The sequence below is a fragment of the Tyto alba genome, unplaced genomic scaffold (assembly GCF_018691265.1).
Source record: "Tyto alba isolate M040663 unplaced genomic scaffold, T.alba_DEE_v4.0 Super-Scaffold_17, whole genome shotgun sequence".
Lineage (NCBI taxonomy): Eukaryota > Metazoa > Chordata > Aves > Strigiformes > Tytonidae > Tyto > Tyto alba.
The window spans coordinates 6,573,796-6,594,738 of record NW_024881279.1 but is presented as its reverse complement, the minus strand read 5'-3'; the positions used below and the strand labels follow the sequence as shown (position 1 = coordinate 6,594,738).

General features: G+C 40.6%; 1 protein-coding gene and 1 long non-coding RNA gene across 3 annotated transcripts; both read left to right on the top strand.

The window, feature by feature from the left end:
* Positions 1-39: 39 nt before the first annotated feature.
* LOC116964917 lies at positions 40-5,094 on the top strand. The gene is made up of 3 exons (XR_004409033.2): positions 40-2,502; positions 3,918-4,054; positions 4,372-5,094. It is a non-coding gene; the product is annotated as an uncharacterized LOC116964917 (long non-coding RNA).
* Positions 5,095-5,457: 363 nt separating this feature from the next.
* NME5 (NME/NM23 family member 5) lies at positions 5,458-16,107 on the top strand. Of its 2 annotated transcripts, none has more exons than XM_033005939.2 (6): positions 5,458-5,543; positions 7,396-7,563; positions 9,522-9,727; positions 10,112-10,212; positions 11,249-11,367; positions 14,400-16,107. In XM_033005939.2, exons 2-6 carry the CDS (start codon positions 7,435-7,437, stop codon positions 14,484-14,486), a joined length of 642 nt encoding a protein of 213 aa, XP_032861830.2. In that variant the 5' UTR covers positions 5,458-5,543; positions 7,396-7,434; the 3' UTR covers positions 14,487-16,107. The 2 variants fall into 2 exon arrangements, with proteins under 2 accessions (XP_032861830.2, XP_032861831.2); XM_033005940.2 differs by lacking the exon at positions 5,458-5,543 and adding an exon at positions 6,333-6,369.
* Positions 16,108-20,943: the final 4,836 nt, after the last annotated feature.

Genomic DNA, 20,943 nt, shown 5'->3' with positions numbered 1-20,943 from the left:
TGTTTCACCAGGCCCCATCATGCCACAGGTAATTTTAAAGAATTCCTCTGGGTTGTGACTTGGGTTTTGGTCTTGCATTTCACTCCCCACTCAAAGCCTGTGGTTAATCAAAGAAAAATACACACATATCTTCTTGGGTGGTAATTCACCTTATATGACATATTTACTGATGAAAAAACTGTAATTCTGTTTGCCATTTTTTAAATCCTGTAATTACTACGATTATTCATAGTGTTGACTGAAATTTAATTGACTTTCACTTGTGTATGGGCTTTCTGATCGTGAGCCTAATTTTTCTGTTCTATCAAACTTGCTGTCTCTTCATACCAGTTTTGTGCCATACCTGTCCTCATTGCCTCGTTCCCTTTCTTCATTATCCTATTTCCTCGTTATTTCCATTGTGTTGATTTTTCTAGTTTCCCTCTTCTAAAAAAAGAGAGATCTAACCTATCATTCACTGCCTTGAAATTGTTGATGAAGCATCTGAGTTAGTCTTTATGCACAGTATAAATAAATTTAATAATTATGCAAGTAATCCCACTGATTTTGATGGTATGGCTGAAAGTAAGTGCTGAAAATAATAATGACAAAAAGAATGCCTTATGCTACAGGGAATTAAGATGATGTGAAGATGCACTTAAGAAAGCATTGACAAAAACTTCAGGAAAAAAAAGCGCCTTATTTAACTGATTGCCGCTTGTAATTTGCCAAATAAAAGATTTTTATTGGTTTATTCATACATTCATTTATTCATTGTGGATAGTATCACACTGAATACTTATCTCTGAGCTTAGTGGCCTCAGGGATAATCCAAGCCAGTATTATGTTAAACATTATGTAGAACAATGAAAGAGCAAACGTGTGCAAGTGTTTCTGCTCCAAAATGTTGGGTAAAAGCCTTACATCTATCTGCAGTATCTATACACCATGTCTATATATAGATGATGAGGAGCTTTATAGAAAATAGATTGTCAATGCCAACCTGTACAGGTGTTCAACAGGAGCTCATCCTGAGTGACAACATGGGATATAGCAGGAAGGTCTTTTATTTGAAAGGGCAGTAGTGGAATTGAGTTGTACTGGCTGGCAGGAAATAGGAGATACCCTTTCAGTGTCAGACAAAAGGTACGCAGGACCAGATCAGTGTGCGAAAGAGCTTGCAGTTGAAGAGTCATGGGTTCATGTATGATAAAGAAAACTCTTTGGAAAGATGTGGAGAACTCATATAGTTAAACTGAAGAACTAAGAAAATGATGTTGCGGAGCTTTCTGAATGGAAGTGGATGATTTATTTGTTGAAGCCAGAGAAAAGGCTATAAATAATGACTGAGGTGAGGAGAGCTTGAGCTGAATTTCCAGCCACGTCCATAAATAAGAAAGATTGTGTCTCAGTTGACATCTCCACAGCAGTTTAGACCAATCTGAGCCCAAACTCAACGTTTCTGGCTGTGAGGTTCCACCCACTCCTTTGCACAGTTGGCTGTAAAATAACACAGGAGAAAAACGGTTGGCTTTCAGGCAGATGGTTTGTCTAACACACTTATTACCAAAACTTTAAATTGTGATGGAGACACCTAAAGTTTAAAAGGAGACAGTTATGAGAGGCAATTACATTTTTTGACCATTAGGATGTTGAGCTGTGAGCTAGAAGGGAAGGGAGGAGAGTCAAGACCAGCGCTCACCAGTGCTCTTGAAGAAAAGGGAAAGATACGCCAGGTACGGTACTGACAGGCCAAGCCAAAACAGCGACCAGAGAAGCAGCAATAGGTGAGAATAATTGCCAAAGCTAAGCTAGGACACTGTCTGGGTATGCTAAATGTGACTGAAGGCCAAAGAAGAGGTTGGTTTAAGATAGGCTGAGAAGCTTTCAGAGGACAAGAGGAAGCAAAACCAGGTTTGAAGGGGCTTTAAGGTCGAACCAGACAAGAGATGCGATTAGGACTTGTAAAATTGAAAAGAGGCACTTCTACCAGAGGCTGTTTTGTTGTTTGGTTTTGGTTTGGTTTGCTTTTTTTAATGTAAAAGGCATAAGCATCTCTGTGTGGGTGCTGGAGGACAGAGCAGACTGAATGACTAAAGCTGTGAACAAATGAAAGGCTGGGTGTGAAGAAGATCAGGAAATGAAATAGGGTGAGGTTAAGAGGGCAAGTGATGGAGTTACAGAAGACCGTAGATAAGATTTTTGTTATTGCCACTTAGAGACTTGTAGAAAGGAGAAGCATCAAGAGAATATTTTGTTAATTTTATCTTTAGGGAAAATGGTGAGATAGCAAGCAGAGGAAAGCAAAAAGGAAGGCTTGACAAGGGTTAGTCAGCAGCAATGAAAAGCTAGGTAGGATTACAGGAGTGCAGATAAGCAGCAGAAGTAGAATTGTTTAGCTGTAAGAAGGCAGAAATGGAGGCAAGAGCGGGCTTGCAGGGAAGGAAGTTAGCCTGATCACAGGATTTCCGTCAGAGACACTTTGCACTGCAAAAGCAAACATGGATGAAGAAAGTGCTGAAGGTAAGCTGGTACTGTGAGAGGGTATGACAGTTTATTATGAGAGACAGAAGCAAACAAATGTCTGTGGTGGATGAAAGTTGTATGTGTGGTAAATGTATGGCTAGTAAATTACTACTAAAGCAATTTTTTCTGTATTTAACATCAAAATGAAAATAAAGCCAAAAGATGTACAAACTTCATTTTTAATCAATGCAACTAGTTGATATTATTTCTTTAGCTTTTCTTCACTTTGTTATTTTCATAGTTCTGTTTTCCTTTTTTTTTAAACAGTCGCTCTTTTTTAACTGGTTTCTCTACCTTAAAGTATTGGAGTACAAAGCTCTGAAATAATTTTTCCTTAAAAAGTTACTTATCTGTTGTTACTAGAATGCAAATGCACCTGCAGCCACAATCTTCCAGTGTTGTTATAGTCCATGCCAGCTAAAAATAAGTGAGACACCTAAGGCTTGTTAAACCGCTTAACAGATAAGATACAGCAGCAAAACTATGCCCAGAGAAGAATTCAGAACTGTAACAGTTCATTACATTGTAATCAGAATTTTACTTTTGTTTGTTTCCTTTCTTAAAGTCACATCCCTGCCCTACAGAAGTTAGGGAAGATACCTCAGCCTTTTTGTTATCAGAAATATTTATTCAAGCACTATAAAGATAATATACATAAGATAATGATATTAACACAGGGTTGTAAGGTCAGGTTTCTAGAATCCAAGGCTTTAGAAGAAATCTTTGAGATTCTACTACTGTGAAAATATATGTCTTTGTTGGGGAACACATGGTGTTATTTTCTCTTAATATGTGAGGCCACTTTAAATTTGTAAGTCTGCATTATTAAACCACCGTGGGAAGCGTAGCAGGAAGAAAACCAGGGTAATTGGCTGCAGCTCCAGATGCAGCTGCCTGCTCATTGGAGAGAGGAGGATTCTCCGAGGTACTAAAATTAGACTATCTCCACCCTCCAGAAATGCTTCTGGAAACAGCCAGGAGGAGAAATTCTGACACAGACAGAGGGCCCGTGGTGGGGAGTGAAGTGCACAACACCCTGCTTCCAACAAAACTGCTGCATATAAGGATGCACAGAAAGATACATTTCTCTTTAAACTTGGTTAGCTGAAAAAAAAAAAAAAACTGCACACAATAAAGAAATTGCAAGTGATTAATGTTAGCAGTGTTTTACATGGATAATAAATTCAACATTTCTTATGTAATAATTATTCTGAATCCAGGCTGAGAAAGCCTTTGAACTGCTAAATCTAAACTAGGGCTGTCAGACTTCTGCTCATTGACTTTGAAAAGAAATGACTCTTGCTGAATTAACTCTGAACTAAACTAAAAAACTGGTGAAGTCTTCCTTTCAGCTTTTGTTTGTTTGTTTGTGTAATAAAACATGTTTATCCATTATCTCTGTGTACTTGCAGTGTTTACAATGTCTTCAAATTAAATATTGGATAAGGTATTTCTGTTAAAGAAACAAACACCATGTGCCTGCATTAGTGAAAGAAAGCCTGTATCTGAATTACTCAGTCTTGTGCACTTGGAACCTTTATTTTTTAAGGTATGTGAATAAAAACTTCAGTCTTTGATTTTTTTTAAACATATTTCAAACTGGCTGCAAGGACATAAATGCATAGTCTTGTTTCTCATTTCTATTTTTACATTACTTACATTACTCATGAAAAAGATTAAGGCAAAGTGGATTTTTCTTACACCAAAACCAGCTTTTGCAGTAAATTTGCTATTTCGTCTGCTAACTGGGGTACAAAGGGTCAGCATCTATGGCTCTTAAAGTGGGATTTTTTTGTCTTTTCTCCTTGGCATCTACTTTCAGTCTGATTTCATTAAAAAATTGTTTTCTCTTTGTCCCTTTGTCAGTGTCACCTCAAGGACTCAGACACAATGGCCAGTTTCAGGTGAATTTGCCAGCAGGCCAGAGGTCTTAACAGCGCCTCGGATCCCACAGTTTTCGAGAAATCGGTAGTAAGAGGGGATGTGGCCCAAAGGAGAGGAGCACGGCTGCCGAGCGAGCTCAGCAGTTATCAGCACCACTCGCCGGTCCACACCCCGATAATGCCGGGTCAACACGCAGCCCTGCCCCGGGTACACGGGGAGGCGATATCGGGGCACCCCAACACTTCAGCTTCCAGAACAGAGGCCGGGCTACGGCATGGAAGATCACGTTGGACCGATGATGGCTGTACTCTAATTGCTCCAAGTGGGAGCGGCCCCTGAGAGCCGGGGAAATCGGGAGTGTGCAGGGAGCAAGGTTATGGGCACAATGGTGGTAGAATCTGGTAAAAATCCCCAGGGAACTCAGCTTCTGTTTATGGCTCATCTCATTTTGGTTTAACTTGGAAAACCATTTCTTACTCATTACATGTTTGTTTTTGTGTTAAAAGTTAAGTAGCACTGGATAGACACTGTAATTCAATAAAAAACGCTGAAAACCAATATTAGCAGTAGATTCAGGTCAGTACATCTGGTATGCCGGAAGGCTGCATACTGTAAGCTCCCCATCCCGCTGATGTTGATCAGAGATGTAAACAGGAAACCTCGTGCATGCTCCCACAATAAATACTGCTAGTTAAATCACCTGAAGAAGAGCTTGTGTACTTTTTTTTCCATCAAATACCACTACCTCAAGTTATGAACGTCTGTTGCGAGATCGTGCCTTCCTCAGCAGCCCCGAGCGTGAGGTAAAACCGACATAAAGCTTTTATTGTCACAGAAAAATGAGGTTTTTGATAGCTCCCCTCCACATCACCCTGCTTCCTGCCTCATTCCCGCACCATGTGAGGTGCCCATAAACAGGCATGTGTGGCTCCCGGGGTATATTTGCCCGGAGACCGCGGCTGCCTCAGGCACTCTCCGAGGGCAGCGGGCTCTGGCTGCCAGCGCCTCGCTGCTCCCCGGCCGCCATCTTCGCTCCCCCCTCCCGGCTCAGCCCGCAGCCGAGGTCCGCGGAGGCCATCTTGTGGCCGCTCCGCCCGGCGCCCGCCCGGGGAGCCGGCCCCGCCGTCGCCTAGCAACGGCGGCGGAGCGGGAAGGTGAGTGGCATGGCGCCGCCGGCGGGAAAGGCCCGGCGGGCCGGCCTGGGGGGGAGCGGCTGCAGCCGCTGTGGCGGCGAGTGCCTCAGGGTAGGCGAGGCTGAGCCCGTCTCCGGGTAAAGGGGTCTGTGGGGAGGAGGGAGCCGCTTCCTCGGGTCTCTGCCGAATCCTGCACTCCTCGGGATAGGGGGCTCGGGCTCCCGGCCGGCCGCTCCAAGCGCCCCGGCGGTGTGCATCTTCAGCCTGGTTCTGAAGCAAAGGCAGCCCTGGCCGGTCCTTTCCGTCTTTCCTCCTCTGTGCGTGGTGTCAGCTGCCTTGACGATGGCCGCAGCCTGTTCAACAAAATTTGAAAGCCAACAAAGGGTCTCCGAGGTATAGGTGCAGAAAAGATCATCCCGACCAAGAAGGTAGCAATTATATATGGTTTTCACAGCAGTGAGCTGACCAGTGGGTTGCCTACCTGTGTCTTGTCCACTACAGATGGAGAGAGACCTGGAACTGCGAGCATGGAGGCAGAGGGAAGAGGGGGAAAAGGAAGGTCAAAAGTCTGTTGGAAACCCAACGGCACTAGTTCTGCTATTCACAGAACAATTTTGTATCCTAATTGCTTGCTAAAGGCCTGATCCACTCAGTTAGAAAACGCACTTCATCTTGAGCCCATAAATACAAGAATTAACTAACAATTGAGAAATACCCTGAGCCTTACAGGTGGAACAGATCCAAGTAATAAGTCCCACACCACAATCTTCATGCATGGAACACATGGTTGGTGGATGGAGGATGTGGGAGTGCAGTGAGCCTGGCTTGCTTTTGCACACACCAAAGTGTATGATAATTCTTCTTTTTTGTTCCTCATACATTCTCTGAGTTAATTAGTGAAATATTAGAAATAGAATAGTTTAGATTTTATGATTGACTAACAATATATAGGCCAGGCAATGAGTGGATTGAGAGCAGACCTGTGGAGAAAGACGTGGGGGTGTTAGTGGACAGAAAACTGCCTGTGAGCCAGCAATGTGCAATCACAGCCCAGAACCCACCCGTGTCCTGGGCTGCACCCAGAGCAGGGTGGGCAGCAGGGCCAGGGAGGGGATTCTCCCCCTCTGCTCCGCTCTGGGGAGGCCCCCCTGCAGTGCTGGGGCCAGCTCGGGGGCCCCCAACAGCAGAAGGACACGGAGCTGCTCGAGCGGGGCCAGAGGAGGCCACGAAGATGCTGGGGGGGCTGGAGCAGCTCCCCTGGGAGGCCGGGCTGAGAGAGTTGGGGGGGGTTCAGCCTGGAGAAGAGAAGGCTCTGGGGAGACCTTCGAGGGGCCTCCCAGGGCTTAAAGGGGGGACAGGAAAGGTGGGGAGGGACTCTTGGTCAGGGAGGGCAGTGATAGGATGAGGAGTAATGGTTTTAAACTGAAAGAGGGCAGATTTAGATTAGATGTAAGGAAGAAAATCTTTCCTGTGAGGATGGTGAGGTGCTGGCACAGGGTACCCAGAAAAGCTGTGGCTGCCCCCTCCCTGGAAGGGTTCAAGGCCAGGTTGGACGGGGCTTTGAGCAACCTGGTCTAGTAGAAGGTGTCCCTGCCCTTGGCAGGGGATTGGAGCTAGATGGTCTTTAAGGTCCCTTCCAACACAAACCATTCTATGATTCTAATTCTATGGTTTAATTTTGGGCTTATTTTCCAGAAAATGCTACTGTACTGAAAAGGGAGTGTGAACTACAGAGTACTAGTCCAGAGAAAATTTCATGTGGATTTTGTGAAGTGGGGGTGACCCTCTCCATTCCTAGAGTGCATGGTAAATGTAATTGCAGGTGACTGTGACATAGACAAACTCCAAATATAATAAACTGCTGTCATTGCAGTACAGAAGGGGCACGTGAATTCCTAATTTAGAAGCCAAGATGCAGATGTTAATGCCCAAACCTCAGATTTTTGTGGAAAGAACTCTGGCCCTCATCAAACCAGATATTATTGATAAAGAAGAAGAAATAGAGGATCTCATTCTCCGATCAGGATTCCTGATTGTTCAGGTAAGAGGCTGTGCTCTAGAGAAGATAACCAGTTTATAAGGGAGAACAATATTTGTTTTAACTTTCAGCAGTCATAACTATAAGTTAGTGTGCCCAAAAAGCAATTTATATTTTTCATATGTCATCAACCACTGCTGCCAGATACTGTAGGGATACATTTTGGTGGTGCATGGGATGGAACAGAACAGACCAACTATTTTGCTGACCACAGGAAAACACAGACTGTTAATAAACTTGGATTTAGCAAACATATGTAGCAGATATGTGGACTCTCTGAAGTAACTCTCTGGAGAGCGTATTGTTCTGATATCACAGCGTTTCACAGAGCATGCATTTGCCAAGTGGGTACTTAGAGAATTAATTGAATTAATTAGCTGGCTAGTTGTGGTCTGGCTTATTTTTTGTTTCCACTGTTTTTAATGTAAATGGGCTTTATGGATATTTAAGTGTGCTACAAATATTTAATTTAAGTAGTACTGACTGAGCTTGTCCTTTTACATTTTGGAGCTGATGTGGTGGCTGTGGGAATGTTGCCCTGAGCACCCATGTCAGACCCTCCCTGTGCTGCTGGGAAAGGTGCTGGAGTGACTTTCAGCAGCAATTGCATTAAGAGAAAATCTGCCGTTCGCTGATAAGAAATGTATTCTCTCAACCCTCTTTTTCTGGTGCTCTTCACGCACTTGATCTATAAGAGCATTTGAAAATAAATAAATAAATAAATTAGTACGGTAAGTCAGAACCTGGGAAGTAAAACGGGAGGAGCGCTGGATCGCTGGGAGCGAGGGGTAGGCCGGGATGTGCGGCGCGGGGCCGCTCCGCACCCGGGGGCCCCCGCTCCGCGGCCGGGGGCCCCCGCTCCGCCCCGCTCCGCGCCCCGAGGGCCCCGCTCCGCAGCGCCGTTCCACCGGCCCGGCCCCGGGGTGCGCGGCGGGGCCGCTGGGGGGCGCTGTGCCCCCGCGCCTGCCTCCCGCTCCGCTCCGCCCCGCCCCGCCCCGCCCGCGGTGGCAGCGAGCGAGCGGCGGCTGGGCTTCCAGGTACAGTGTTAAGTTGGTTGGTTGGTTGTTTTTTCCTGGAAATGTAATGGTTTTCTTATTTTTTCTTATTATTACAAGAAAATAATTATTTTCTTATTATTCTATATTTATTCTTATATAAGAATGATTTCTTACTCTTGTAAATGCTCTCTTTCCACATTTGTTCTTTTTTAATTTCCTCCCTTACCTTTCTGTCCTATTTATAGAAAATCTGTCAGAAGACGAGAGAAATCAGATCTTTTTTACTTATATTTTTAATGACAAGATGTTTATAGCGTCTTCTGATCTCTCTAGTCACTTTTAGCACCACTGTTAAAAGGAATCTGAATTTGTGGTACTCTTGTAAGTTCGAGCGCAAAGAATGCACTTTAAGAATTGTTTTCTTCTCTTTTCTTGACTGCCCTATGCCTTCAGATAACCTCCCAAACTTGTCCTAATCCTGGCCACCTGCAGGCTAGGCAGTTATTGTGAGAGTCATAAAGCATGAGTACTGAATGAAAAATAGAATAATTGCATGATTAACGGTGTGGGCTGAACAGAAAATTGTTTAAAAGTAGAACATTATGCTGGAGCGGCTGAGTAATTAAATCCTGCCCTTGTAATGCTCTTCACTTTTTCTGTACAGTGCCCTGACTGTACAGAAAGTCATCCAGCAGTTATAAAATGCTGTAGTTTGCATAGGCTAAAATCCTGTCTTCCTCAAATGGCCTGTTTGTCTTCTTAATTACTTTGGAAAACTCTTGCTCTTAAACTCTTGCTCTTAGTTACTCTGTATCTCAAAGAGGATCAGATCTGGGAGAATCAGATTAGTCTGGGAAGTTACTCTGTGTCTGTTCTCCCGGGCTTGAAGATAGGACTGCAGCAGTGTATCCTATCTGAAGTAGCAAGCTATCTTAATTTAGCAAGGTTTTTTTCATTTTACAGAAACGGAAACTCCAGTTAAGCCCAGAGCAATGTAGCAACTTTTATGCAGATCAATATGGAAAAGTTTTTTTTCCTAATTTAACAGCCTATATGAGTTCTGGACCTTTAGTTGCTATGGTTCTTGCCAGACATTGTGCAGTCTCCTACTGGAAGGAATTGCTTGGACCATCAAACAGCATAAAAGCTAGGAGAACTCACCCTCACAGGTAACTCGCTGACTGGCCTTGGTGAATACAGTTGGATTTTGTCTATCTCTTAAGTGAGACCAGAATTTCCCTCCTTTTTTTTTTTTTTTTGTCTTGTTTTACAATAGAGATAAAGATTTGGAGTAGCCTGTTATCTCTTAAATTTTTGTGTAATGTAGGTTTTCACCTTTGTTTTTTTTTAGTATGTAAAGTTCACCCATTTTATGGAAAATGCCAAGTGCATGAACACAAATTTTAGGTAGCTACATATTCTTTTAAAAAACAGAATCAAGCCAATGCCTTGTTAATTAGTCCATATATCTTGCTTTTATATGCTCTCAGACTGTAGAGACTTGGAAGGGATTTGCAGTTGTCTACCAAGCAGTTTTTTTCTCTTGTTTTTAGCTTAAGAGCAATCTATGGGACTGATGATCTGAGGAATGCACTTCACGGCAGTCTCAACATTTTCTCAGCAGAAAGAGAAATTCGATTCATGTTTCCAGAAGGTAAAATGGTGCAAATAATATATTGCCAGTCTTTGGGAGGATAGTGTCATTCCCTGTTATTACTTATCTCTGTCCAGACTCTAGATACAATTGGATTTAGAAGAGGTGAGGTTTACTTGCTTCATGAGAATGAGTCTTTTTATGTATAAGCTGATATTTGCTGCTACAAAAAGCATACCAAAATATATCTGAAGAGCCATTATAGTTGCAGGGATTGCTTCTACTTTTTAAACTCTGTGGTCTGGGAATTGGAGCAGACAAAGCTAGTAAATGAGAGGAAGTGGGAAGCTATTACACTTCAGCATGTCTTTCTGGTGCTGTCAGCCCCAAGGACTCTGGTTGACTTGAGAAGACTGACTCTCTTCTGGGGCTCAGGTTGAGTAATTGCTGTTCAGCAGCAGCTGGATTCTCACATGATAGTGCAATTCCAAAGTTAAGTGCCAGAGAAATGGGCCATAGAACCTGGAGAGACTGGGAGAGGATCTCCTGTTTGTAATGTAACAGTTGAAAGATGGCTTTGCTCTTTGACAGAAAGATGCAAGGGAAACTGCTAAAAAAAGCTAGTCTTTTTTTGTTAACTGTATCAGTTAGTTTAATAAAATATGTTGCACTTCCCTACAAGCCTTACCCATTGTAGACCGTGTCTCTTCTTCTCACCCTAGCAACAAAGCAGGACTTAAGGTGAGATTTTTAGGGTTTTCAGAAACCACCTTTTACAGTGCAAGAGGGAGATTCTAAACATAGGATATAGTTTCTCTCCTGCTCCCAGTGCATCTTCAAAGATACAAGTTTTCCCCAGATGATCCGATTTCCTCCCCTTTCATAATTGGCTATAATTATGAAGATCACCTCAGGGACATTGTAAAGGTGTGTAGGTTGTTTCTTTGCAGTTTGTTGTGGGAGAAGCTATAAACACCATTATGTATTATTAGCTTATTAAGGAAAACAGCAGCTCATATATAAAGAACCTTTGAAAGAATGCTGGCTTTAATCACTCTACAAGCTGCTTTCCAACACCTGTGGTTGCTCTTTACAGTGATCTTGGAGCCAATTCCAGCTGGACAAAGAGCTAGGGATTACCTGAACCTTTATGTAAAGCCAACGTTACTAGCTGGGCTCACTGCACTGTGTAAAGAGAAGCCAGCAGATCCAATGGTATGTATATCAGTACTGTGTTGTATGCTTTGTGATACATTTACTTTGTATTAGTAAAGTCTGTGTATATAGGAAAACTACTCTTTTGTTAAAGACCTGTGCTGTTTTAGCTACCTGCTAATGAGCTAATCAAATAATATTTGCCTTTCAAGAAGCTGATTGGTTTGTTAACAGATGAAATGAGGGCCAGGACTAAGTGAAATCAGCCTTGATGAAATGACAGGTTTTTTAGGTGACTTCTATAAAGCTCTTTCTAACAGGTAGTTGTTACAGATGGCTGGAAAGGTAAATGGGTACTGTCATCTGATGTCAAAGATAAATTTTTACTTTATTTACTGTTTCTGAGGTGAGTTTGAGATTAAATAGCTCTTATACAATAGATAATAAGTGAGATTAGATGCGAATCACAGTAGTAGTAGTTACACAGTTGAGTAAAATACTGTAGAGTTCTTAGTAAGACTGTCTATATTTTGTCAGTTATGTTTATTTAAATTATCAATCTTTCTTTAGGATAAGCTATTATTTTGACTATACAGCACTGATTAGCATTTACTTGGGTTGCTTCACAGTTCACCAGGAAAATTAATTATGATTCTTTTGAGTGAAACCTATCTTGAATGGTCAAACTGAGCTACAGAAAATTCTGCTGTCTTCTCATGACCACTTTCCTGTTATCAGGCTGATGTATCTTGCCCTTCTGTCCCATATTATTCCTTTTAACCATAGATGTCATTCAATTTACAGTTCTTCAGGGAAAGACTATTGTTAATTTCCTGTTGTGGTTTTTTTTGTTGTTGGGTGGTGGTTTTTTTTCAGTCCCTAAACAAAATGAGCTTTCTTACATCTGGAAAAATACGGCAAATGTTTTTTATAATCTTAAAGATCAAGTTATTCACTCTAGTACTTCTTTAAGAATGCAGGTCATTAATCAGTGTGACAATTTACTGACAGTTGTGATGGATTCTACATCATCATCAGGTTTTTAATCAACATTGCATTTTTCTGAAAGATACACTTAAGAAAAAAAGCCTGAAAAATAAGCAGGGGTGTTTCTATGAACTATGTGGTATACATGGGGTCAGATTAAACGTACTGTGATTGTTCCAGCTTTATAACCTGTTCACTTTATCAGTATGTCTGGCACTGTTACCATAGAAATCTAGGAAACAGATGAAGAAGTCTTTTCATCCATCCCTTTGCCCAAAAGCCAGACCAATTGTATCTAACTATTCCTAACAAATGTTTGTCTGGCCTGTTCTTTCGCACTCCAGTGAGGGAGAATCTACAGGCTCCCTAGGCAATCTGTTTCAGTGCTTAATTATACTTAGTGGAAAAGCTTTCACTAAAAGTAAGCCTAAATCTCCCGTGCTCCAATTTTTAGCCCATTACTTTTTCTTTTTACTATCCCCAGAGGACATTGGAGACAATGTAATATCTTGGGGTTTTGCAGCAACCTATTGCATATTTGAAGAGCAGTACCATTTTTTTTTTCACTTCAGTCATCACTATATTAAAAACTAGGGTTTTTTTCCTGTTACCTTGTAAGTCACATTTCTCTAACTTACTGTTTGTTTTTGCTTCCAATTAATCTCTGCATTTGAAGCACAATTTTCTAGCCAGTTATGTGGTAACTAATAGTAATGTCATCAAGACCACGCTTTCCTTTCTTGTTTGTAAGAAAGTTATAAAGCTATATAAAGCAGTGTCAGTAGCTTTACTAGAATCAAAACATGATATTTTCTCCCTCTTCCCTGTCCATAATTTCTGTCCCCTTGTAACAGAAGGAAAATTATGTTGATTTGATATAACTTTTTTTCAGAAATATATATTGACTATTGCTTTTCAGTTTGTTATCAGCTAGGTGACTTACAGGGAGATTGATGAAATTTTTTTGTTTCTAGTGTCCTTCCAGGAACAAAACAACTGAAGTTGGGGTGATTTGAGTGGGGGGGGTTTGTGTTTGTTTTTTTTTTTTTTTTTCCTTTCTGAAGATGGCATCAGAAACTATCTGTCCACTCAGAAGTACTTACCAGCAGCACAGAGGTGGTCTCAGCTAATTCCCTAAGTAACACAGGATACATTTAATCAGGCTCAAATGATTTTAAAATTTCTCATTTTCCCAAGTAGTTTTTCTAAGGGCTTTTGGGCTTCTGTGTTTTGTTTTTTTTTGGTTGGTTTTGTTTTGTTTGTTTTCCATTTCTGTCTTCTGTCTGAGTACTTACTGTCCTGCTATTGCTGACTAAACTGTAAGGATTGTCTTCCTGCTCTGCATGTTGTCTCTTTCTTTGCAAACCAATCTTTTGTATCTGGTAATAAAAGGAGAGTGTTGCTTACCTTACTGGCCTACTATTCCATCTTTTCTTTCACTTCACACTATGGTATGAAGTGTATTGTACTTAGCATTCCAGTAACTAATGGTCAACAGCCTTGTGAAGTAAATAAGGATGTGTTAAAAACTTCTCTTTACAAGTGGAGAAATGGAGGCAAAGGGTTAATTTGCCCAAGGCCAGGCAAAGACATTGGCAGATGAAGTTGGGACTCAAGCCATTCCTACCTCCCACATTCTTATTTAAGTACAATTTTCTGGAAAACTTACAAGATGAATTTCAAAAAGTAACCGTGTTTTAGTTTCAAGTTTTAGGTACTTTTAAGGTGATTTGAGTGCAGAAGACTGGCAGTTTTAATGAATGATTACTAAATAAAGGATCTGTAAGTGTTGTCAGGAGTCATATCTCATTAAGCAGTTTATGCATATTGTACAGACTCATTCCAAAACAGAGTTGACCAGATTATTTGAAGTATGGCTCAAATGTTCTTATGCATACACAAATATAGAAATTGCTGGGAAAAGTTGTCTCTTAAAGGTCAGTGTGAATTGTTCAAAAGCAATATAAGCTGTGAAAATTTAACAGAACATTTAGAAAAACCAGGTTATTTGTATGTCCATTTTTTCTGAATGCTTTTAATATTCTCCCATGCACTTAATAGAAAACAACAGAAAACTGAAAATGTTTGGGTTTTTTGTTCCGCAGATATGGCTTGCTGACTGGTTGATTGAACACAATCCTAATAAACCTAGGCTACAACATCAGATCACTGAAGAACAGCATCAGGAGTGAGACTTCAGTGGAAACCATCTCAAGCATTCCAAGTTACAGATGTATATTATAATTTTCAGTGTATCCCTTGGCTATGTAATCAATATTTGAAGTAAATGTTATTGTCACAGCTACCTATGTCTTCATGGGATAAATAACCTTACATTTAACAAGGATTTAATAGTTCTAGTAGCCTTTCTATTGACAAAGTGAATGTAGAATTACATGATAAATTTATTGTGTAAGGTGACTAAAAAAAGACAAAATTCCCATCAGATGTGACTTAACAGCTATTTTCTCCATTTATCTTGGTCTGGCTGTCTGGGGAGAACCAAATTATTTACACGAGTGCAGATTCTCAGATGGCATACAGCTGGCCTGTGCTTTGTGTTTCAGTATTTTTTTAACAGACACAAATTACATTATGAAGGGAGGTACTTGGATGTAACTTAAAAAACAGTTACTGGAGGCATATCCCTCTTTAGAATTTTAATTGCTGATTGTATCACCAAGCTAAGGTCACTCTTGAAGATGATTCACTTGATTGAGCCTGAAGTATTTTGTCAGAGTGTAATTTGAAAGACTTATTTGAAGGCACATTGAATGTACCATTCCCATCTCAGTGGCGAAAGGCACAGTGATTATAAATTAGTCTTTGATTTCCATTAGAAGTCACAAGAAAGTATATTTTAGTCAAGGACTAATGCTGTCTTTCAACATTTGTTTGAAAGAAGGGTGCTTAATGGGAACAGCTCACCTTAAGGGTGTCCGCTGTGTTCTTGTGCTCTTATAAAGGTATGCTGATGTCCATTGTTTTCCTTGTATTGTTGTTTACCCTTGAACTTTGATGTGTTCTATTTGAGAATTTCAAGAGAATGGGTTAGGGGCCATGCTATTCATGAGGCAATGAATTAATTCCCAACTTCAGAAAAGGTAAAAGTAACTAGACTGTTTTTTGCAGGGACATGGAGCTTTTTCATTTTCTTAAGAACTGTACTTGCACTGTTAACTTCATGCTTTATGTCTTACGGGTGGAGAAAACAACATAATTTTCACAACTCTGAAATATTAGTATGCTTGACTAATACTAAACAAACAAGCAATTTCATAATTTGTTTCATGAAAAAACTTACTCTCCCAAGTTGAGTAATTACTAGAAGCATAAGTCATTTGTCCGTAATGTTAAACTTTGCTTAAGTTAATTGTTTATCTTCTCAGTGGAACAAACCACTATTGCCAGCCCAGAGAATAAACATTTAGAAAACTGGTCCTTACAGTACTGAGACGTAAAAATCTTGGGACTTTTAATGGAATTAAAAAAAAAAAAAAAAGGCAAGCCTAAACCCTCAGATATGATGAAAAATAAAATGAGGTGGCTCGAAACACAGTAAACAGTTCTGTTTACAACTGATTTATTTTGCCTATAGTTATTGTCCCCTTACATGTCTGATTGCTTCAATTACAGGACAGTTGCACTTTGTAGTTTCCTGTCAGCCAAACCAAAAATTTATTTTTTGAAGATGTCAGAAACTAAAATCAGAGGAATTCACAAGACATTGCCCTATATTCTGTTAGTTACTATGGCATTTACTTACTTATTTTGAAGTGGTAATGCTTGACAATAAATATTTCCTTTATGTTACTGCTGAAGTTTTCAGTTTCGCTTTTATGACAGACCTGTGTTATATTGGACCTATAGAAGATCATAACTTCCACAGAGAGTATGTGGGCTCTTACCAGGAGGAAGGGCAAAATCAGCTGGTGTTGCATATGTTACCCTTATAACCCATGCAATCTCAAGTTTCAATCAGTCAAGCATACGTCTGTCATGGATTTATTCGCTAATATTAAAGCTAACACCTTATGTTGCTGACTGATGTTCGCTTCCATTTTTCTAAGGGAAAGGTAGAGAGAAGATACCTTCATCCCTTGGGTGCCATTCTGGCTCACTGTATCTGTACGCCTAAGACAAGTATTGATCCAGCAAATCTCACAGCTGAGTTCTTGAGGAACCTGCATTAATAAGTAGAACGTAGGCAGGTCAGTCCTGGGAATGAAAAATGGACAGCCAACCTGGTCCCCTGGGGGAGCTGTGACACCACAGGAGAGGCTGTTGGAGGATGTGCTACTTACATTTCTTCTGGTCTAGGGTTTTATTTGGCCCAGAGTGGCATAGGCTCGGCCAGTGTTATAAATCCCTATCACAGAAAACATAGCTTTGGAAAAACTGAAAGATGTCTTACGCTTTGGTGTCAGCAAGGTAAGATGTTCTCTGTGGGAATGTGCGACCTGTCTTCTCCCTCTGTCAAGTCAAAATAATTACCTTGCCTATTGAGTTTTATTGGGTATTTTTAACTTCGAGGGAGTTCATTTTAGTTTTACTGCCTGAGTGCTGGAATAGAGCTATGTCCATAAAACCAGCAGTTCAGTCTGTTTCCCATAATTCTGTTTTTTCAACAGACTTTCTCCTGGAACTTTGCTTATTGTATGCTTGCTATCACCTGCACTGGAAGTTATTATTGGAACTATACAGAGTGAGCTAGTCTGAAGTTATATGATTGTTCAGCCTTTCTGTGTCATAAGGGATTTATTATCTTTAAGAGCAATTAAACTGCCAGGAACCTTGAACATACTTTAAAGATGGCAGAAACCTCAATCAAAGCCAGTTCCCCATTTTCTACAAAAGTCAGAGCATTTCAGCATGCTGAACTTCAGAAATGAGTCACTGTTCAGAACTTAGGACTTCCATTTAGCAACTTCAAGCAAAAAAAAGTGTTACATGGTAGTTTGCAAACCCTCGTCTTTCTCATGTAGGAAGAGAAGAGGAGATTTCTCTCTTCCTTCATTCAAGCTATTAATCTTGTCCTTTAAACAACAGTTGTTGAAGAAAAATTGGTACATTGGTGATTAACTGGTAGATGTTTGTCTCATGGCACTATATCTGGAGGGAGGGAGTGACTCAAACTCATTTTTCAGTACCATATGAGAATGACAGTTTCTATTTAAAGGCACAAGGGTCATAGTTAATTTTAATTCATTAAGTCGGAGCAGTCAGATCAAGACAATTCATGTTTTTCAGGAGAGTAAATGCTGGTTGGTTTTGGTGCTACCCCACAACAGTGCTTCCTCTGAAAGTACTGTGTTTTTTCAATTTTCTTTTTGAAAAATATCTGAAGAGTAATTATTTTGTTGGAAAGAGACACTCTTTGCACATCATAAAAAGATAACTTGCAAATGTTTTTGCAGTACTATTACCCTTTAGAAGCCAGTCAGTAGATTTTTTTTTTCTTGGACTAGAAATAAGGCTTCAGCCCTCTTTACTGATTAACTGCTGCTTTGCTTTACTCAAGCAGACTTAGCTCAAACCGGCACGGCAATGTTGCAAGGACCATCACGGGAAACAGGTACCTCCTTCTTCTGTTAGTGAAATGGAAAAACTTGCTTTCTTTTGGATGGTCAGTCAAGAGCAGTTGCCTGTACCTAGAAATCTCCTGTAGTCTGGATGAGCTCCTCTGGGTGTGGAGGGTGTCAGCAGCATGACTGATGTGTTGAGTCTCCTTGGGAGGATGCCTGTCAAATTATTGTTATGCTGCCTCCTGCCAAGTGATCGTGGAGATGCTGCCATAAGCTCAGGGGAGGGCCTATTGTTGGTCTTTGGAGCCAGACATGAGGCATTGTTGTAAGACGAAGCAATTGGTGGGAGAAGAAGGCAGCTTGCAGACAAGTGGGTGAATGATACTCTAATAATGTTAACACTGAAGGATTAAGAATTCTCTTCAGTTTACTGCTCGAGAGTCTTTTACCAGCTGAGGGAGGTGATGCTTTCATACACAGTAATTCGTGTAGTGCCTTGCTGGGCATGCTTACATTCATCTTGCATGGCATCATATTTTGTCCTGACTGACTCATTCTTGCTTAGCTATGGTACTATTCTGAAGCATGATTATTTAAAAAAAAAAAAAATCACAAAAATACTGGTACCAAAGCTGCAACTTCTTTACCATCATATTTACTTAATTTAAAAGTCTTCTCACCTGGGATCTCTGAGTCAGCCTGGGTGGATCTTCTGTATTACTAGAGAGAATTGTGAAAGGCAGTTGGGTGCAGTCTCTCAGCCCCAGACTGACTGGGTGAGCAATTACATATGAACTCACCCTAAATTCCAGGAAATTTTTATATGCAAGAACCTAACTTGGCTCCAAATACTCTTAGTTTTAGTAAACTGCTCTGCAAACCACCAGTGCTTCCTTATAATCTATTTATAGTCAACAACTAAACTCTCATTTCCTCAAAAGGGGATAGCTGTTTTTTTGTTATGTTCCCAGAATCTGCTCTCATTGTCAGGTTAGAAAATTCTGCACTTCCAAAAGCAACATCTTATTGCTATGCTGGCTATTGGTTCTTATCTCTTTCAGGTGTTGTAAAGTTTTTTCTTACTGGGTGGCATTCCTGTTGCAGTGTGAATGACAGCAATGTTTTGTACGTATTTAGTTTTGTGTCGGGCCTTGTCTCTCTATGTGAGAAAATTCCCAGGAGTATTTAACGTACGCGTGTGGATAAATGTCCTGCATGCCCCATAAAATACTTTACTACAGGCCAATATAAAGTGGTCATTACAGGGCGATGTTTAAACTTCTGAGATTAACACAGTCTCTCAATTGTGCTTACTTATTTTTATAATGTGTAATTTAGCAACTGAACCATGAAAAGTTATGGCATAGCAAGGTCTTCTTAAAAACAGTGGTTCCAACTGTGCCTTCAGTTTGTTTCATTGTAAATCTGGAACAATTCCATTCTCTTAGTTAAAAGAAAGAAGGAAAACAGGATCATTTGCTGGGAGCTGCTCAGATGGTACATTGTACGTGTGTCTGAAATGTATTTTCAGATGTTGGCATTGCACATCATCCGCTCCTATTGAAAGCAAAGTGTTTGTGCCAGATTTCTCTGGAGCCAGAGTTGGACAATACTGTTTTCTGCATGCAGAACACTTTGTCATTTGCCAATTTGCTAAGGGAGTTGTGCAGTGGTATTTTTGCCTGGACAAGGAAAGTTTGATCAAGCCTCTGTTTGAAAACCAGATGCTTTTTTCTGTGCCACCACACATCTAGATAGCTGTGAAATCATTACCTGATACTTACCACTTCCAACTAAACTATACCATGAGGCTATTTCAGAATACTTTTTTTTTTTTTTCAGAGGTCTTCCATGTAAATATACTGAATTGACCAGCAAAGTTTTGACCGTGACTGTCTTTGTTTTGCAAAGTTCTCTAGTAAACAGGCACCATGCTGGCTTCCCTGAATGGCACCACCAGTGCAATTCAATGGGGGCAACAAAGGCGTAGGAAATGAAATGTCCATTCCATTTCCTATTCATGTAAATGATAGTTTATCATACTGATTATTAGCCTCATGTCGTTAGGATCTGTGATGGTTCTTAAGCCTCTTATTGCCCCCCCCCCCTTTTTTTTTTTTTTTTTAAAAAAAAATGAACTGCAATAAAACATTGCCTCACCTGAGTGCTGACTCAGTGTCAAGGCATTCTCCAAAGTTAGTTTTATAATTGCCATTAGTTCATCATTACCTATGGCAAAGAATGTCACCACACTACAAAGCAGCCATGATGTATCTTTACCAGTTGCTCATTCTCTCTGCAAAATGTTCCTTTTTTAAGACTACTTGGGATTCCTGGAATTAATAGTTTTAAGTAATTCATAAACATAGTTTTAATACTGATACCTAGTGTCTTTATAACATCTCTCCTCAGTAGATGAGGCAATGCTGTACAAAGGAACTAACAGTACACAAGTGCTACAAGTGTGAAGGTAAGGGACAGAGAAGGAAAATTAATTCCTCAAGTCATTCTTTGGAGCAGCAGCAGGATCAAGAACAAAACTTTAGTTCCAGCTTTGTGTCATATCAGCTGGGTAGTATATCAGTATATCTCTTCAATAAAAAAATGCCTGCTTATAATTAAGGAGATTTGGCACCGTGTACTGGATCTGTAACCCAATATAACGTCCTCTGAGTTAACATGGAGGAAGTCTCTTCACTGTCTTTTTTTGGAACAGAACACAAGTCAGGGCTCCTGGACTCAATTCAGGCTTGTCCACCAGTCTTCTATGTGTCCAACATCTCAGTTTTCCCATCTGAACGTGGGCAGATACCTTGTGGACTGCTAGGTTGAACAGTCCATTTCTTGCAGCGTTAGTGCTCATGCACCTGTTGCCTGCAGTAGACTTTGGAGTGGAAATACGGGTAATTGCACAAGCAGATGGTTACTGCATATGCATTGCTGGGATCTGCATGTTTCAGTGCCGACTTGTATATAGGAATGGGGAGTTTAACACCTGTGTTCTCAAGGTTTGCCAGTCACTTGGTGCTTGAATCATTTGGCATATCATGTTTTGAAATGTTTCTTCGGAGGCAGTGACTGTTACCTGAATATGTGTAGAGAATTTCTCTGTGTGTGGTATGAT

Bases quoted from the DNA above. Each gene is read 5' to 3' on its own strand.
- NME5 (XM_033005939.2), top strand. From the start codon at position 7,435: ATGCAGATGTTAATGCCCAAACCTCAGATTTTTGTGGAAAGAACTCTG. The intron at 9,728-10,111 runs GTAACTCGCTGA...TCTTGTTTTTAG, and splicing joins AGGAGAACTCACCCTCACAG to CTTAAGAGCAATCTATGGGA. The intron at 11,368-14,399 runs GTATGTATATCA...TTTGTTCCGCAG, and splicing joins AGAAGCCAGCAGATCCAATG to ATATGGCTTGCTGACTGGTT.